Source organism: Acomys russatus, chromosome 1 (assembly GCF_903995435.1).
Source record: "Acomys russatus chromosome 1, mAcoRus1.1, whole genome shotgun sequence".
In the NCBI taxonomy this organism is placed as follows: Eukaryota; Metazoa; Chordata; class Mammalia; order Rodentia; family Muridae; genus Acomys; species Acomys russatus.
Window position 1 is genome coordinate 70,016,010 of NC_067137.1, and position 17,294 is coordinate 70,033,303.

At 39.6% G+C, this 17,294-nt stretch overlaps 1 protein-coding gene across 1 annotated transcript in view; it reads right to left on the reverse strand.

Moving 5' to 3' along the window:
• The window catches only part of Sec23a (SEC23 homolog A, COPII coat complex component), a 65,465-nt gene that overhangs the window by 17,869 nt on the left and 30,302 nt on the right, over window positions 1–17,294 (reverse strand). The window contains exons 11-14 of the mRNA XM_051146544.1: window positions 12,403–12,483; window positions 11,441–11,530; window positions 9,007–9,113; window positions 2,764–2,917 (exon numbers count right to left, since the gene is read on the reverse strand). Of these exons, the coding sequence (XP_051002501.1) occupies window positions 2,764–2,917; window positions 9,007–9,113; window positions 11,441–11,530; window positions 12,403–12,483 (432 nt within the window). The remainder of the gene's footprint in view (window positions 1–2,763; window positions 2,918–9,006; window positions 9,114–11,440; window positions 11,531–12,402; window positions 12,484–17,294) is intronic.

A 17,294-nucleotide genomic window follows, 5' to 3' on the forward strand; every position in this document is an offset into this window, starting at 1 on the left:
CTCTTAATGTGACTCCACCAATAACCTGTCCTCTGGCTCAGCTGCTGTGTGCATGCTGTGAGCTGTTCGGTGTGTGGCTAACAGATGGCTATCCATGGTGAGGAAACTGTAATGTTCTGCCTACTGCAATTGTCTCATTTCATTATTCACCAGGCCCTTATGAATTTTATTAGCGTTTCTCTTTTTAAAATATATCAGACAGCTAGAGCAGTTTGTGAAGTTGATATGTGAGACAGAAGAGAAGGCTAACCTTGCTAAGAACGCTAAAAAACTACAATCATGAATCTTTTGTGCAGCAAAGGACAAAGAAAAACATCTTTCTTTTTTCAATAGAACGTGCTCAGGGTGTTTTATACATGTTGATAGACTAAGCATACTATAAAATTTTAGTGTCATACATGACAGGCTATGACTGCAAAGGCTCCAGCAAGATGGAACAAGCACTTTACCTCAACTCACAGTCACTGCACACTTGAGCGTTAGAACCTCTAAACAATAGAGCACTATTAAGACTGTCATTTTTTATGAAAGGATCAGGAAGCAAGCTATTCCATAGCACAACTTATTATCCACAAAAGGAAAGCTCACATGGTTGATAATATCCCAGAATTTTACACCAACATGTAAAATTACAGTTAGTAAAATCTAGGTCAAAAATGCAACCTAGGAAACAGAAATATTCCTATTTTAGAGCACAGTGCTAGAGTCAGCATGTTACCTGAATAAGACCTTCAGTATGATCACCAACACAAGAAAGATTTTCAGAAAGTCCCATTTAAAATAGAGCACTGAAATGCTGGTGGCACACGCCTGTAATCCCAGCACTTCAGGGAGGCAGAGGCAGGCAGATCTCTGTGAGCTCAAGGCCAGCCTGGTCTATAAAGTAAGTCCAGAACAGCCAAGGCTACACAGAGAAACCCTGTCTCAAAAAACCAAAAAACAAAATAAAATAAAATAGAGCATTGAGTCAAAGCATTGACCACATGCCACAGGATACTAAGAGGTCTGTCTAATAAACTGAAAATAATTTATCTGGGTCAGAAGTTCAGGATTGTATATCAGTCTTCTATTGATAGCAATAGTCAAGAAAACTTTTTGGCTACAAAAAGATTATTCTGTTGTTTTAAGGTAGCTCAGGTAAGATACTCAAATATTTATCCCACTCTAGAATCAAATCTAGGAGCTATGCCAGCATTTGTATTGACAGTGTCCATCAGTGGTGGCCTATAATGAGGTTAAAGCTCATTTTAAAAGACCGATTTAGCCAGGCGTGGTGGCGCACGCATTTAATCCCAGCACTCTAGAGGCAGAGGCATGCGGATCGCTGTGAGTTCGCAGCCAGCATAGTCTACAAAGCGAGTCCAAAACAGCCAAGATAACAGAGAAACCCTGTCTCAGGGAGAAAAAAATAGAAAGATTTAACATCACAACTCTGCTTTCTTCACAAAGAGGTGTTGGGAGAAAGGGGGTGCTCTAAAAAGGGAGAAATCTAGACAGTACTACAAAAGTAGCTAACTCTAAATAAACAAGTTAGTTTACTGATGACCCCTGACAGATAAGTTAGAGACACCTCTCTAGCATTTGGTAGCTTAACAGAGAATTCTCAACAAGGTATTTAAGTTGAAGAGTGAATGAAAAAGTACAAGACAGAGTTTACAAAGTAAAAATAAAATGTTACAAACTATTTAAGAGTAGGGGCTGGAGAGATGGTTCAGTGGTTAAGAGCACTGGCTGCTGTTCCATAGGACCCAGAGTCCAATTCCTGGCACCTACATGGTGGCTGGCAACAATCTGTAACTCCATTTACAGGGCATCTGATGTTCTCTTGATGTGATAGCAATTGTCTCTCATCAAAGAAAGATGATAGAAAATGTTGAAATGAATGATGAATCATTGGTAACTTACTCTCTAACACTGAAATTAAAAGAAAAACAAAGCCCTTTCCACAGGAGTGTTTATGCAGTGAAATCAATCAAAAGAAAATTTTTAGGGCTGGAGAGACAGCTCAAAGGTTAAGAGCACTGACTGCTCCCTCGAGAGGTCCTGGATTCAATTCCCAGCAACCACTTGGTGGCTCACAACCATCTATAATGTGATCTGATGCCCTCTTCTGGCCTGCAGGTGTACATGCAGCCAGAGTACCATATACATGATAAAAATAAACATTTTTTTAAAACAGAAAATTTTTTAAAAACTAAATATCAAAAAGGAAGAAAACCATTCCATCATGGTGTAGGTGAAAAAATAAATACAAAGGAAAACCAAAATAAATAAGCAAGTGTCTATAAATAAAAAGAATTTAAAAAAAAACTGTTTAAGACTGATTATAATCCTAGCATTCGAGAATACATATAAGGCCAGTTTGGGCTACATCTTACATTCCACTGAAATTAAAACAGAAAATAAGTGCCAGAGTGAAAACTAAACACACAGACACACAAAGCAGTAATATCAAGTTCCAGACCAGCCAATGCTATCTAGAGACCCTGTCTCAAAACAAAAGCAAAACTCCTAGAATTATAATATAAAATTAATTTCCACACTAAACTTCATACTAGCCAAAATATTAGGTTGCATATTTGCCATTCACTTTCAAGAAAGGGGGCATCTAATTTACTAGAAGGGAGTGGAATGCTGCTATTTATTGCTAGCTTGGAACTCGGAATGAGTTCTTCATAGAGCTCTCCCCACCTACTGTAAGTTCTTTAAAGGATATTTACTACAAGCCAACAGCTAACAAGGCACACAACGTCTGCTTCTTACCAGTCGAATGAGTTGTCTGTCCAACCATCTAAGCACATCTGGCCCTTCCTCTGTTTCTGCTCTGTAGATTGCCAGCCGGGCCATGAGAATGGCAGCTGCCTCCTGGTCAAATGATGCAGCAATGTTTTGGATTTGAGTTTGGGCATCTGCCCAGCTAAAGAAATAAGAAAGCACAGAAATACAGCTGAATTATATAATACCACAGTTGGCTACCACACAGAGCTATACTTAGAGAATATAGAACACATCTCGGTATTTCAAAAGTCTAATACTACACAGACTAATCAGCATTAGTAAAATATCACAAAATAGCTGCTGATTACATTGATTTGCCTAAAATCAAAACCAAACCAAATATTTTCTAAAATAACTCTAAAGGAAAATCTCCAAACATTCTTTAAGAAAACAAGATCTTTATGAGTAAAAATAATAGTATATAGGTCGACAGGATGGCTCAGCAGGTAGACACACTAACACAATGACCTATAACATGGGTTCAAGTACCAGATCCCACAATGTGGCAGAAGAAAACAGACTCCTAAGGGTTGTCCTCAGCCCTCCATGTACATGCAGTGACCACCACATGTGCACACAGAGATAAACAAATCAAGGTCTTTTTAATAAAACAGAAAGTGTAAATGATATAGAAATAAAATGTGAATGTGTGTATGATAGAGAAATCTTTTTTTTTTTTTTTTTTGGTTTTTCGAGACAGGGTTTCTCTGTGTAGCCTTGGCCATCCTGGACTCACTTTGTAGACCAGGCTGGCCTCGAACTCACAGCGATCCGCCTGCCTCTGCCTCCTGTAGAGAAATCTTTATGGTGACATCATTCCCAAGAACTCAGGAGTTCACACATACACACACACTACAGATAAATAAAAAATACCATACTCATGAGTAGTAACATAGATATACTAATTTCTATCAGCCTTTATCTTACTGTATAATTCTATGCTGAATTTTAATGAGTTCAAATTTTTTAAAACAAAAAACAAAAATACAAAAATAAAGGTTTTTATTCTCCACCATAGTATCATCTATTATACTGAAACACAAAACATCAACACTTTATTCTGTTAATCTTTAGATCAATCATCAATGATAAAAACTATATAAATAAAGCTTTGTATTTTTCTCCCTGTTAATACACTGACCTAGACAGATCAACAGTTAAGTGAGAGACTTCAGCATAGGCTCATAAGCCTGTAATCTCAATACTTGGGAGTTGGAGACAGAAAGATCAGGAATTCAAAGCTAGACTCAGATCTACAGAAAATTTAAGGCCAGCCTAGACTACATGAGGTCCTTTCTCTAAGAAACAAGAAGTCAAGCAGAATCATGGAAAGCAGTAGGTTTAAGGTTCTAAGTTCCTCAAAAAAAACTAAACTAGAACTTCTGGGGCTGGAGAGATGGTTCCACAGTTAAGAGCACTGGCTGCTCTTCTGAAGGACCTGTGCTCAGTCCCCAGTACTGACATGGAGAGGCTCACAGTTGCCTATAATTCCAGCTCCTCTGTGATGCCCTCTTCCTACCTCCACAAGTACCTGTACTCACAGGCACACATCCCCACAGACACACAAGCACACATAATTCAGAAATAAAAGTATATTTAAAAACCTTTCATATGATCTACCTATACCACTCTCAAAGAGTCAAAGCCAGCTTCCAAGGAGAGATACCTACACATCTATGGTTATTATGTGTTCTCAATACCCAAGTTACATAATCAACTTAGGCATCCATTAATGAATGGATGGACAAAGAAAATGCCATGCTGAGTATGGTGGTGAAGGTCTACAAGCCCAGGACAAAGCCAGCTTATTGATACATGCCTTTTTTTTTTTTTTTTTTTTTTGGCTTTTCGAGACAGGGTTTCTCTGTGCTGTCCTCGACTCACTTTGTAGACCAGGCTGGCCTCGAACTTAGCGATATGCCTGTCTCTGCTTCCCAAGTGCTGGGATTAAATGCGTGTGCCACCACACCCAGCTCATGTCATTAATCTTTAACTTATCTTACATAGTGAATCCCAGTAAAGTCAGAGCCACATAAAGAAAAAAAAAAAAAAAAAAAAAAAAAAAAAACCTCAGAGGGAGAATCATGCAAATTCCAGACTAGTCTGAGCTACATAGGAAATGGGAAAAAAGGAGGGAGAGAATCTTAGATCTTAGATATATCAGGAAATAGACTGAACTGGAGAGCCATCATGATAACCAAAATAAGTCAATCTCATAAAGACAAGCATCATATTTCCTTCCACACATGGAATTTAGAGGGGTGAGAAATGACACAGTGAAAGCAGGGCTATCACAGATGTAAATGGGGTAGGAAAAGGGAGGACAAGAAAGGAAACAGGAAGAAGGACATGGCCAAAGTCCATTTTAGGTCATAGTTCTGGAAACAAAGAGCATATGCTAATGAACTGGCTAAAGCTTAGTGGATAAAGTGTTTCTATGTAACCATAAGAATCTGAGTCCCACCAGGCCCAGGCAGTGGTGGTACAGGCCTTTAATCCCAGCACTCAGAAAACAGAAGCAGACAGATCTGCATTCAAGGCCAGCCTGGTCTACACAGAGAAACCCTTCTTGAAAAACAAGAAAGAAAGAGAAGAGAGAGAGAGAGAGAGAGAGAGAGAGAGAGAGAGAGAGAGAGAGAGAGAGAGAGAAAGAAAGAAAGAAAGAAAGAAAGAAAAAGAAGGAGCTGAGTCCCAGTGCCCAGCACCCATGTAAAAAGCAATGTTGCAGTGGCGTGCCGGTAACCTACAGCTGGGAACGCAGACAAGCAGACAGATGACAGGAGCCTGATGGCCACCAGCCTTAGAGCGAACAGTGAGCTCCAGCTTCAGTAAGAGACTTTCTGTCTTAAGCACTATGATGGTGAGAGAAAATGAAACTTGATGCTGACCCCAAGCTTCCACATGACTACACATGGATGAGTGTACCCATGACACACACATATGTACATACAGGAAAAAAAGTTTTAAAAAAGAGTTAAAATGAGAATTTCAGTCTGGGGAGAGTGATTATTATTATGAATAATACAGAACTGTGTAGACCTAGCTGACCTGGAACTCAAAGAAAACAGATCCACCTGTCTCTGCTTCCCAAGTAAGGTCACATGTTTTATAAACTTAATCCAGTAAAACTTTTTCTGGGTACAATCAGTATAAGTTTTTATTTGCAATGTTTCAAAGATATAATTTTTGGGTTTTTTTTTTTAATACTTCTGCTGATCCTACTTGCAAATACTCTCACCCTAAGCAAGATGTGTACTTCTTGTGTATGAGTTATATGCCTGTGCATGATCATGTGGATGGAGTACATGCCCATGGAGGCCAGAAGACAGCCCCAGATGCCATCCTCAAGAACCCATGCATCTCCTTTGAGCCAGTATCTGTTTGTTCACAAACTAGGCTAGACTGTCTAGCTAGCAAGCCATAGGGATACACCTGTCTGTGCTTCCCCCATCCTAGGATTACAAATACAGGACCACTGCTAGCATTGTTACATGGGTTCTGGTGATCCAACTCATACACGGGCAAGGATTGTATCCACTGACCTATCCCCTAGTCTATACATTACATGTTACTTTACATGTAATTTATTTTATAGTGATATATTTAATTTTCCACATTTTTAAATTTTATTTTATTTGTGTATATCTGCATGAGTGCAAGTTTGTATGTATGTATATATGTATTATGTATGTATACATGAGTACAGAGGTCTGCAGTGGCCAGAACTGGGTGTTAGGTCCCCTGGAGCTGGAGTTCTATGTGGCTGTGAGCCATCCAACCCGAGTACTAGTAACCAAACACTAGCCCTCTGCAAAAGCAGCAGGAACTCTTAAATGCTGAGTCATGACTCCAGCCTTGTGGTGGTATGAATAAGTAGGACCCCCATAGGCTCATACATTTGAGTGCTTGGTCATCAGGGAGGTTCACTACTAGAGAGGTATTAGGAAGTGTGGCCTTGGTGAAAGAGATGGGACTTTGTTGGGAAAAGTATGTCACTGGAGGTGGACTCTGGGATTTCAAATGCCCAAGAGAACCCCAGTGACTTTCACTTCCTGTTGACTGTGGGTCTGGATGTAGAACGCTCAGCTACTTTTCCAGGAGCACGGCTGCCTACTTGCTGCCATGTTCCCAGCATGTCTGCCTATGCCCTGCCATGCTGACAGTAGACTAAGATTCTGAAACTCTAAGTCAGTTCCAATTAAATGTCTTCCTTTACAAGAGATGCCACTGTCATGGTGTTTTGTCACAGCAATAGAACACTGACTAAGACAATCCCCTTCCTCTACTTTTAATTTTCTTTCATTCAATAATTTAAAACTGTTTCTCAGATAGTAAATGAGAATAAATTATCTCAGTCTACTGAAATATTAGTTAAGAAACAGAAAAAAAAATGGTAAATGAGGGCATTACTGTAGAAGCTATTTTAATTTTAACATTTAGTATTTATAATAGTGTTTATAGCTTAATATTTAAATTTTAATTTCTAAAATAAACTCCAAGAATAATAAAGCTGTTTAAATCATGACTTTCCACCTTAGAGAGGTATGCGAGTTAGCTGCTTTAAGCTGAACTACAAAAGTACCATTCTCCTGAAAATAAAATAGTTCAATAATGGAACAATGTTAACAAGTAACCTCATGTGTATTTCTGTGTATGCTGGATGTTTTATGTCGACAAACATAATAAAAAATAATAAGATAAGATAAAAGTAATAAATAATAAGAACTTGTGGCTGGAGAAATGGCTCAATCGTTAAGAGTACGGACTGTTCTTCGAGAGGACCAAGGTCCAATTCCCAGTGCCCACATGGCAGCTCACAGCTGTATGTAACTCCTGTTCCTGAGGATCCAACACTCTAACACAGACATACATGCAGTCAAAATACCAATGTACAAAAAGTAAAAATAAATTATTTTTAAAAATAAGAACTTGTGCTTTAAGTGGCCTTTTAAAATTTTTGTTTTCATAGCAACTCAGCATTCACTCCAAAGGATTGGAAGAAAAACCACAACTGACCCTTCAACACAGTTTGCAGAATAGTCTACAGCACACCATCACAGTGGACCAAGCCCCTAACAGCACCCAGTCCACAAAGCAGAAGCTGCATGATGATATGATAAATGAATTAAAGCATTAATAACACATGGAAAATTATAGTTATGGACTGAAAAGAAATGTCATTAATCATAGCAATGTCATTAAGTATATATCACATATTTAATATAAGTGTATACATGTGTAAAAGTATGTGTACATACATACGTGTATATACTAGTGACTACTAAATATGATGTTTGAGTCCTCCAATGGGGATAAGGTAAATAAAATTTGTTTATTTATTTTTGTTGTTGCTATTAATTTTTATTTAGCAGTGCATATCTGTGAACATGTCTGTGTAGTATACGTGTGGGTGGGTGCCTGCAGAGGTCAGAAAAGGGCAATAGATTCCCTGAGGCCAGAGCTATAGACAATTGTTAGCTACATGGGTGCTGGAAGCTGAAGTCAGGTCTTCTGTAACAGCAAGTGCTCTTACCTACTGATCCATCCCTCCAGCCTTTTGTTTGTTTTCTTGAGACAGTTTCATGTATGCCAGGCTGACCTCAAACTCCCTGAGAATGATCTAGATAGTATGATCTTCCTAACCCACCTCCCAAGTGCTGGGACTACAAGTATATGCCCTCTTACCTGGTCATAATAAATACATTTTTAAGTGTGTGACTCAGGAGTACTTTTATGCGCATTCATCGTTACACATTTGCACATATGAATATGGAGGCCAGAAACAACCTCAGGTGTCTTCTTCAGATGCCACGCACCATGGTTTTTGTGACAGGATTTCTCACTGGTCTGGAGCTCACCAAATAGCCTAGGCTAACTAGAGAGTGAATGCAGGATTCTTCTGTCTCCATCCCCCAGAGCTGGGATTACACATGGGTTCCACCACATCCAGCTTTCTGCACCCATGAGTTCTGGGGATCAATCTCAGCCCCATGCTTGCAAGGCAAGCATTTTGCCAACTGGTAACCCTTAGGAGTACTTTTTTAAAACAGCTACTATACTCATTACTGACTATCATATAAAATAAGCTAAGTTTAAAAGAAATGCCCTTAATTACAAATGTTTATTTTCTAGTCATGTTACTCAAAACAGAAACCGAGCTTGAAAGTATGACCTAAAATAGATTTGATATATAAACTACATCTCTAATAAAAACAAAAAAAAACTTACTTCCTAGCAATTGTGGTCACTCGGATGCGTCTCTGCCCACTTGAGTGCTGATACTGGGTCACAAACTGGACTGCACCTCGTCCTCCTTGAGGAATTGGAGCATTATGCTGCATAAAACAAAGAAGTAAGAACTAAGCAAAATCTACTATGGTAATGTCACAGTATCAAAAATTACATATTCTCTAGCACTAAGAAAATCATTCTAGAGCAAGGAAAAATCTCAGGGGATAGAGAGATGGCTCAGCAGTTAAGAGCACTGGCTGCTCTTCCAGAGGACTCAGGTTCAGTTTCCAGTACCCACACGGTAGCTCACAACCTTCAACCATCTAATGCTCTCTTCTGACCTCTGCAGGCACGAGGAACACGTGTGGTGCATATGCACACATGCAAGCAAAACATTCATACACATAAAACAAATATGAAAATAAAATAAAGAAAAGCCCAGTGTCAGATGCCTTCACTACAGAGCCCAGTAAATATTTAAAGAACCATCAGAACCAGTCCATGAACGAGGCTGTGTCAGGAAATTTCTGAAACCTTATGAGAAAACTCCAAGTAAACAAGAGTGTTGTAATCTGTTCCTATACCATATGAATTATTCTTAAAATGTGTGTTCGTGCCCCTCCCAGGTAAGCAGATAGGAGTGAATTCACTTTAGATTATTCATTACAGCTGGCTAGTATTTATATGCCTCTATGGAGAAACATGTTTTGCTATAAGCAGCTTGTCCTTGTGACTGACACTTTACTTGGGTGACTCTTCTTAACCTCAGACTATAAATTATCTGATGTTCTGAATAAAGTTGGTTATTGCCTCCATTTTAGGCCCCTGCCCTCTCAGGTTCACACTGCCAAGTAGAGTGACAACAAAGAACTAATACTAATCTTTTCATTTTGGGATTCTTCCTATGGGTTGACTCAACATATGCAAATGAATAAATGATAAGATAATACCATAACACTAAAATGAAAACAAAAGGCATATGATGTCACCTAAATACAGAAAAGGCATTTGATAAATTCAGCACTCCTTAATGATAAGAATGCTGAACGCATTAGGAATAGAAGGAATCTACCTCAATCTAACAAAGGCATGCATCACACCAAGTGGGAAAAACTGAAAGCTTTTAACATCTAGAACCAAATAAGAATTCCCATTTCAACCATTTTCACCAAATATTGCACTACCAAAAGTCCTAGCCACAAATTCAGGCAAGAGAAAAAGAAGCAGACCAGGCATGGTAAATTAAAGGCATGGTAGCCTTTAATCCCGGCATTCAGGAGACAGAGGCAGGTGGGTCTCTGTAAATTCAAGGCCAGCCTGGTCTACAAAGAGAATTCCAGGACAGCCAGGGCTACACAGAGAAACCCTGAATTAAAGAAAAAGGAGAGAGTAAAAGAAGCATCAAAATTGAAACAGAGAAAGTCAAACTGTTACTCCAAACAGCAATGCCTGTCTCTCATATAGAAATCTCTACACATTCAACCACTAACCTTATTTTTAAAGTCAGGGAGGGAGGAGCTGGACAGAAGATGACAATTAAAACTGAACACTGCTCTTTCAGAGGACTCAGGGTTGACTCCCAGAACCCACACTAGATGGCTCACAACCACCTGTAACTTTAGCTCCAAACTACACATAATTTTAAAATAATTATTTAAAAAACAAAAAACAAAAAACAGGCATGATGGCACACACCTGTAACCTAGCATTTAAGAGATTCAGAGCCAACACCACCTGCATAGGCCTAGCTACCGTATGACTCTGTCTAGTTAAAAAAGAAAAAGAAAAACAATAACACTGGTAACACCTATACCAAATTCTCTGAAATGGAAATCAAGGGCTAGGCATGTAGAGCTCAGTGGTGCAACATCTGCCTAGCAAGAGTAAAGACTTGGGTTCAAAAACTGCTGACAAAGAAAAGGAGTGGGAGACAATCTGGTTCACAATAGCAAGAAAACAAAGCAAAGCAAAGCAAAACAAAAAAACAAAAAAAAAACTATAAAAATTCCAAATAAAGATGAAAGAAATTAAACAAAGATATAAACAAATGGAAAGATATCTTTGTTCATGGAGAGGGGAAAAAATCAGTTAAAATGTCCACAGTATCCAATGCAATCTATAGATTCACTGCCAATCTATCAAAATAACCAATGGACATGGCTCACAAAACGAGAAAATACATCCTGCAATTCATCCCAGAGATTCAATGTCTAAGTTAAGTATTTGTATACCTTCCAGTATTAAAATGCAAATAGTCAGCCAGGCATGGTGGTGTATACCTTTAATCCTAGGAGGCAGGGACATGCAGATCTCTGTGAGTTCAAGGCCAACCTCATCTACATAGTGAGTTCCAGACAGCCAGAGCTACATACCCTGTTTCAAAATACAGAAACAAAAACAAAAACATCTTGTTTTAAATGTACAGTCATACCTGATTAACAACTTCAAAATATATGGCTAAGGTTGTAGTGGGGCTGAGTCCGCATATCTTCCACTGACAAGTGCCACCAGTTCCAATCTCCTGAAGAAATAAAAAAACAGGGTGCTTAAAAACTAAAGAACATTATTTATTAATGTATAAGAAGAAAACCAGAGATAAGCCTCCAGTAAGAAAAAATACACAGCTTTCAGATGTATTCAATAAATGTTAAATAGCTTAAATTTTTTAACACCATATCACAAACACATAATTAAATAAAATTAAGCAATTTTACATGGTGAGACATTAAGATTATCAAAGGGTTTGCTAAGTCAACTGAAAGGATACAAGGTCCTTTGAAGCATTATTTATGAAGGATCAACCAGCAACATTACCCTTCCTATCTGTGTAAGGGATCCTATGTACATGCATATATGAACAGGCCCTCCACATCAGAACTACATGCCTTCCAAATGTGAGAGCATTTAGACACAGGTCTTTACTACATAAATTGCATATAAATTGATTCCGTAGCTTTGTCATTTTTGGAAGCTGATTATCTATTTTGTGCTGTCTTATCATACTTTCTGTAACTATATGACTGTAATTTTGGAACACATAGTCTCTCACAGGCAGAGAAAAAAAAGGAGTTGAAACTTAAATCTCTTAGGCTTGGTTGTTCTGTTGCTAATTCTGGTGACAAAAACCACTTGGAATTAATTTTGACTTTCAGAAACCTAAATATTTCCAAATCATGATAATTTATGATTTTAAAAGCACAGTAAGACAAAGAATAGCTTATCCATATAAAATAGAGCATTGGTGACAATGTATGTGAAAAGAACAAGTACATATGGAAGTGACCAGTGGAAAGTCAACTACAATTTAAAAGAAAACTTAGAGGCTTCTGTGACGGGCCTGTCTTTGTGCTAACCTATAAATTAACTGTATATTTTAAAATAAACATTACTTACATTTTCCGACACGCAGGGTCCTTTAGAGTTAAGAGACACACAGGGTCCAATAGCTCCTGAAATCTTTATTTCCCTTGAGGTCTGCAAATAAGAACATGATACATTTGGTTCCCTCAAAGATAAAATCAGAGCTGGCAAGATGGCTGTGAGGACAGAGGTATTTGCCACCAAGCTTGACCACCTGAGTTTGAGTCCCAGGAACTATATGGGAGGAGGAAAGAACTTACTCTTCTGAGTTGTCCTCAGACCTCCATATGAGCATTATAGTACCTACATATGGGCACACACACACAAATATAACAAAAATTTTAGCTAAATTCGGTGTTTAAAGTGTTAAATTAGTTAAATGTTTTAAAATATAAGACATGAGGAGATCCAAGATGGCAGCGAGCAGGGTGGACCGTGTTTAGAAGCTCCAGTAAACAATTCAGGGAATTGCACAGATTTCTGAACCAGGAACACCGAAGTCCCCACACCACGGCAGCAGGAGTGCTCCACGGTTCGAAGGGACCAGGGAGCAGAGGACCTACGTGCTCCTGCACACTGGAGGAGCGCGGATTTTATCGGATTGGAGTGGCAGAGGCGGCAGCAGCAGCAACAGCGTCAGCAGCAGCAGCGGCTGAGGTTTGCAGCTCGGAGCCCTCCAGCAGAGGCAATTGGTGTGGTGGCCAGTGGAAGTTGCTGCGGGAGAGGGGACTCTGGGCAGGATTTGGGTTCGCGTGGTGCCTTGAGACCCAAACTGGACTTGGCGGACAGTTCAGCCCCTGAGTCCCAAGTTCAGCTCAGTGCGCAGTGCCATGGAGATGTTAGCTCAGCTCAGCGAGCAGTTTTGCCTGAGACATTAGCTCAGCTCAGTGTACAGTTCTGCTGCTCTGACTCAGGCTGAAGTCAGCACGCAGATTCGGCCCAGAGTCCCTAGCTGGACTTGCCGGGCAGATTGGGCCCAGAGACTCTAGCTGAGCTTTGCGCACAGGCTTGGCGGCCCTGAGACTCTGACTGGATTCTCCACACAATTTAGGCCCGGAGTCCTGGGCTGAATTCAGCGTACAGTGTAGGTCCAGAGTCCCTGGTTGATCTCGGTGCACAATTCCGCCCTGGAGACTCGGGCGGAGCTCGGCATGCAGTTTGGGGCCAGAGTCACAAACTGGGGTTGGTGGACAGGTTGGGACCAGAGACTCTAATTGAGCTTTTGGCACAGTCCCGGCTCTAAGACTCTGGTTGGACACAGTGCGCAGTTTGAATCCAGAATTCCTGGCTGAGCTTGGGGGACAGTTCGGACCCTGAGTCTCTAGCTGACCATAGCACGCACTTTGGGCCAGAAGCCCCTAGCTGAGCTTGGTGCACAGTCCCAGGCCAAAAATTCTGGCTGGACTCTGCGTGCATTTTGGTGCCAGAGTCCCTAGGGGAGCTCAGTGCACGAATTGGGCCCAGAGTCCCTAGCTGAGCTCAGCAGACATTTCGGGCCCTGAGAATCTAGCTGAGCTCAGCGCATGGTTTGGGCCCAGTGTCCCTGCGTGGACTTGGCAGGGGACCCAGAAGGCTGTGGATACTTTGGCCTGACCCAACGCTCATTCAGAGACTAAGAACGATTGCAGGACCCACAGTACAGGGGAGCTGAGGATCACTGGCTGTGAGAGACCAAGACGACAAGGCTAGCCTTCCAGCCATCCACACCAGTGAAGCATCAGAGCTTCCAGCCTACAGAAATCGTGAGAAAACAAGTGAATCTATCATCAGACTCCCTCCACCCAACTCGGGAAGCTACCCAACAAAAAGAGAGATGGCAAGATGTCTAAAGGACAGCATAAAAGCATACACAAAAAAACCCAAAACAACATGGCATCCCTAGTTTCAAGCTATTCCAAAGAAAACAACCCAGAGAACTCAAACACAACGGAAATGACCTCAAATCCTTAGTAATGAGGATGATAATGGAGGAAACAAATAAAATTCGTAATCAAATGCAGGAAGATGCAGACAAACAGGTGAGAGACATAAAAGAAGCACATAGAGGGGAACTGGAAAAATTGCAGGAAAATGCAAACAACCAGATGAAAGAAATAAATAAAACGGTTCAAGCTCTGAAGATCTATAAAGAGGCAATGGAAGAGACTCAGGAATATACAAACAATCAGATGAAAGAAATCAAACAATCAGTTCAAGATCTGAAGATGAAAATGGATTCAATGATAAACACACAGACAGAAGAAAAACAAGAACGTGAGACCTCAGAGAAGAAGGCGAGCAACACAGAGGTGAGCTTTTCTAACAGAATCCAAAAGATGGAAGAATGAATCTCAGGTCTAGAAGATACAATCACAGATCTAGAAGCAACCATTAAAGAAAATGCCAAATCTGGAAAACTCCTGACACAAAACATCCAAGAAATCAAGGATACCATGAAAAAAAGAAATCTGAGGATAATAGGCATTGAAGAAAGAGAAGATATCAGACTCCAAGGCTCAGAAACTATTCTCAACAAATTCATAGAAGAAAATTTCCCCAATCTAAAGAAAAAGATGCCTATAAGAACACCAAATAGAATTGACCAGAAAAGAAAAACTGCCTGTCATATAATAATCAAAACAAAAACATAGAGAATAAAGAAAAAATATTAAAAGCGGCAAGGGAAAAGGGCCAAATAACATTTAATGGTAAACCTATCAGAATTACACCTGACTTCTCAGCAGAGACCATAAAAGCCAGAAGGGCCTGGACAGAGATCCTGCAAACCCTAAGAGACCACAGATGCCAGGCCAGACTACTTTACCCAGCAAAACTATCAATAACCATTGATGGAGAAAACAAAATATTCCATGACAAAAACAAATTCAAACAGTACCTATCCACAAATCCAGCTTTACAGAAGGTACTAGAAGGAAAACTCCATCCCAAAGTGTCAACCTATATCCAAAACTACTCAGGAAATAGATAACTATACCATGGCAAAAACACAACTACACAAACGCTCGACTGGAACCAACATCAAAATTAAGACTCTTAACAGTCACTGGTCATTAATATCTCTCAACGTCAATGGTCTCAATTCTCCAATAAAAAGACACAGACTAACTGAATGGGTACATAACCAAGATCCAACATTCTTCTGCATTCAAGAAACACATCTCACCCATAACGATAGGCATTACCTCAGGGTAAAACATTGAAAAAAATATTCCAGGCAAATGGTCACAAGAAACAAGCAGGTGTAGCCATTTTAGTATCGAACAAAACAGATTTTCAACCAAAATTAATCAAAAGGGATGAGGAAGGACACTTCATACTCATCAAAGGTAAAGTCAACCAAGATGACATCATAATTCTGAACATCTATGCTCCCGATACAAGGGCACCCACATTTGTAAAAGATCTCCTAAAAAAGCTTAAACCACACATCGATCCCCACACAATAATAGTGGGAGACTTCAACACCCCACTCTCACTGAAAGATAAGTCATTGAAACAGAAACTAAGCCGAGAAATAACATCATTAACCAATGCCATGGGTCAAATGGATCTATCAAGTATCTATAGAACCTTTCACCCAAACAAGAAAGAATATACCTTCTTCTCTGCACCCCATGGAACCTTCTCCAAAATTGATCACATCTAAGGTCACAAAGCAGGCCTCAACAGATACAAGAGGATTGAAATAATACCTTGTATCCTATCAGATCACCATGGTCTTAGGCTGCAATTCAACAACAACAGAAATAACAGAAAGCCTACATGCATGTGGAAACTAAACAACTCTCTGCTAAATGACACCTGGGTCAAGGAAGAAATAAAGAAAGAAATCAAGGAGTTTCTGAAATTCAATGAAAATGAAGGAACAACATACCCAAATTTGTGGGACACATTGAAAGCAGTGCTAAGAGGAAAAATCATAGCACTAAGTGCCTTTAAAAAGAAATTGGAAACATCACACATAAGCATCTTAACAACACAACTGGAAGCCCTAGAAAAAAAGAAGCAGAAACACCCAAAAGGAGTAGACGTCTGGAAATAATCAAACTCAGGGCTGAAATTAACAAATTAGAAACTAAGAAAACAGTCCAAAGAATCAACAAAACCAAGAGCTGGTTCTTTGAGAAAATCAACAAGATAGACAGACCGTTAGCCAAACTAACTAAAAGGCAGAGAGGCAGTATTGAAATCAACAAAATCAGAAATGAAAAGGGAGACATAACAACAGACATTGAAGAAATACAAAGAATCATAAGATCCTACTTTGAAGGCATATATGCCACAAAATTTGAAAATCTAAGGGAAATGGACGATTTTCTTGATCAATTTCACTTGCCAAAGTTGAGTAAAGAACAGATAAGCTACATAGGCCCATTTCCCCTACAGAAATAGAAGCAATCATTGATAGTCTCCCAACCAAAAAAGGCCCAGGGCCAGATGGTTTCAGGTCAGAATTCTACCAGACCTTCAAGAGCGAGCTAATACCGATACTCTTCAAGCTACTCCAAAAGATAGAAATGGATGGAACATTACCAAATTCATTCTATGAGGCCATAGTCACATTGATACCTAAACCTCACAAAGACTCAACAAAGAGAATTTCAGACCAATTTCTCTTATGAACATCGATGCAAAAATACTAAATAAAATACTTGCAAAACGAATACAAGAACACATCAAAGATATCATTCATCATGACCAAGTAGGCTTCATTCCAGGCATGCAGGGATGGTTTAATATATGGAAATCCATCAATGTAATCCACCATATAAACAAAATGAAAATAAAAAACCACATGATCATCTCTTTAGATGCAGAGAAAGCATTTGATAAAATCCAACACCCATTCATGTTTAAAGTTTTAGAGAGATCGGGGATACAAGGCACTTTCCTCAACATAATAAAGGCTATATACAGCAAGCCAA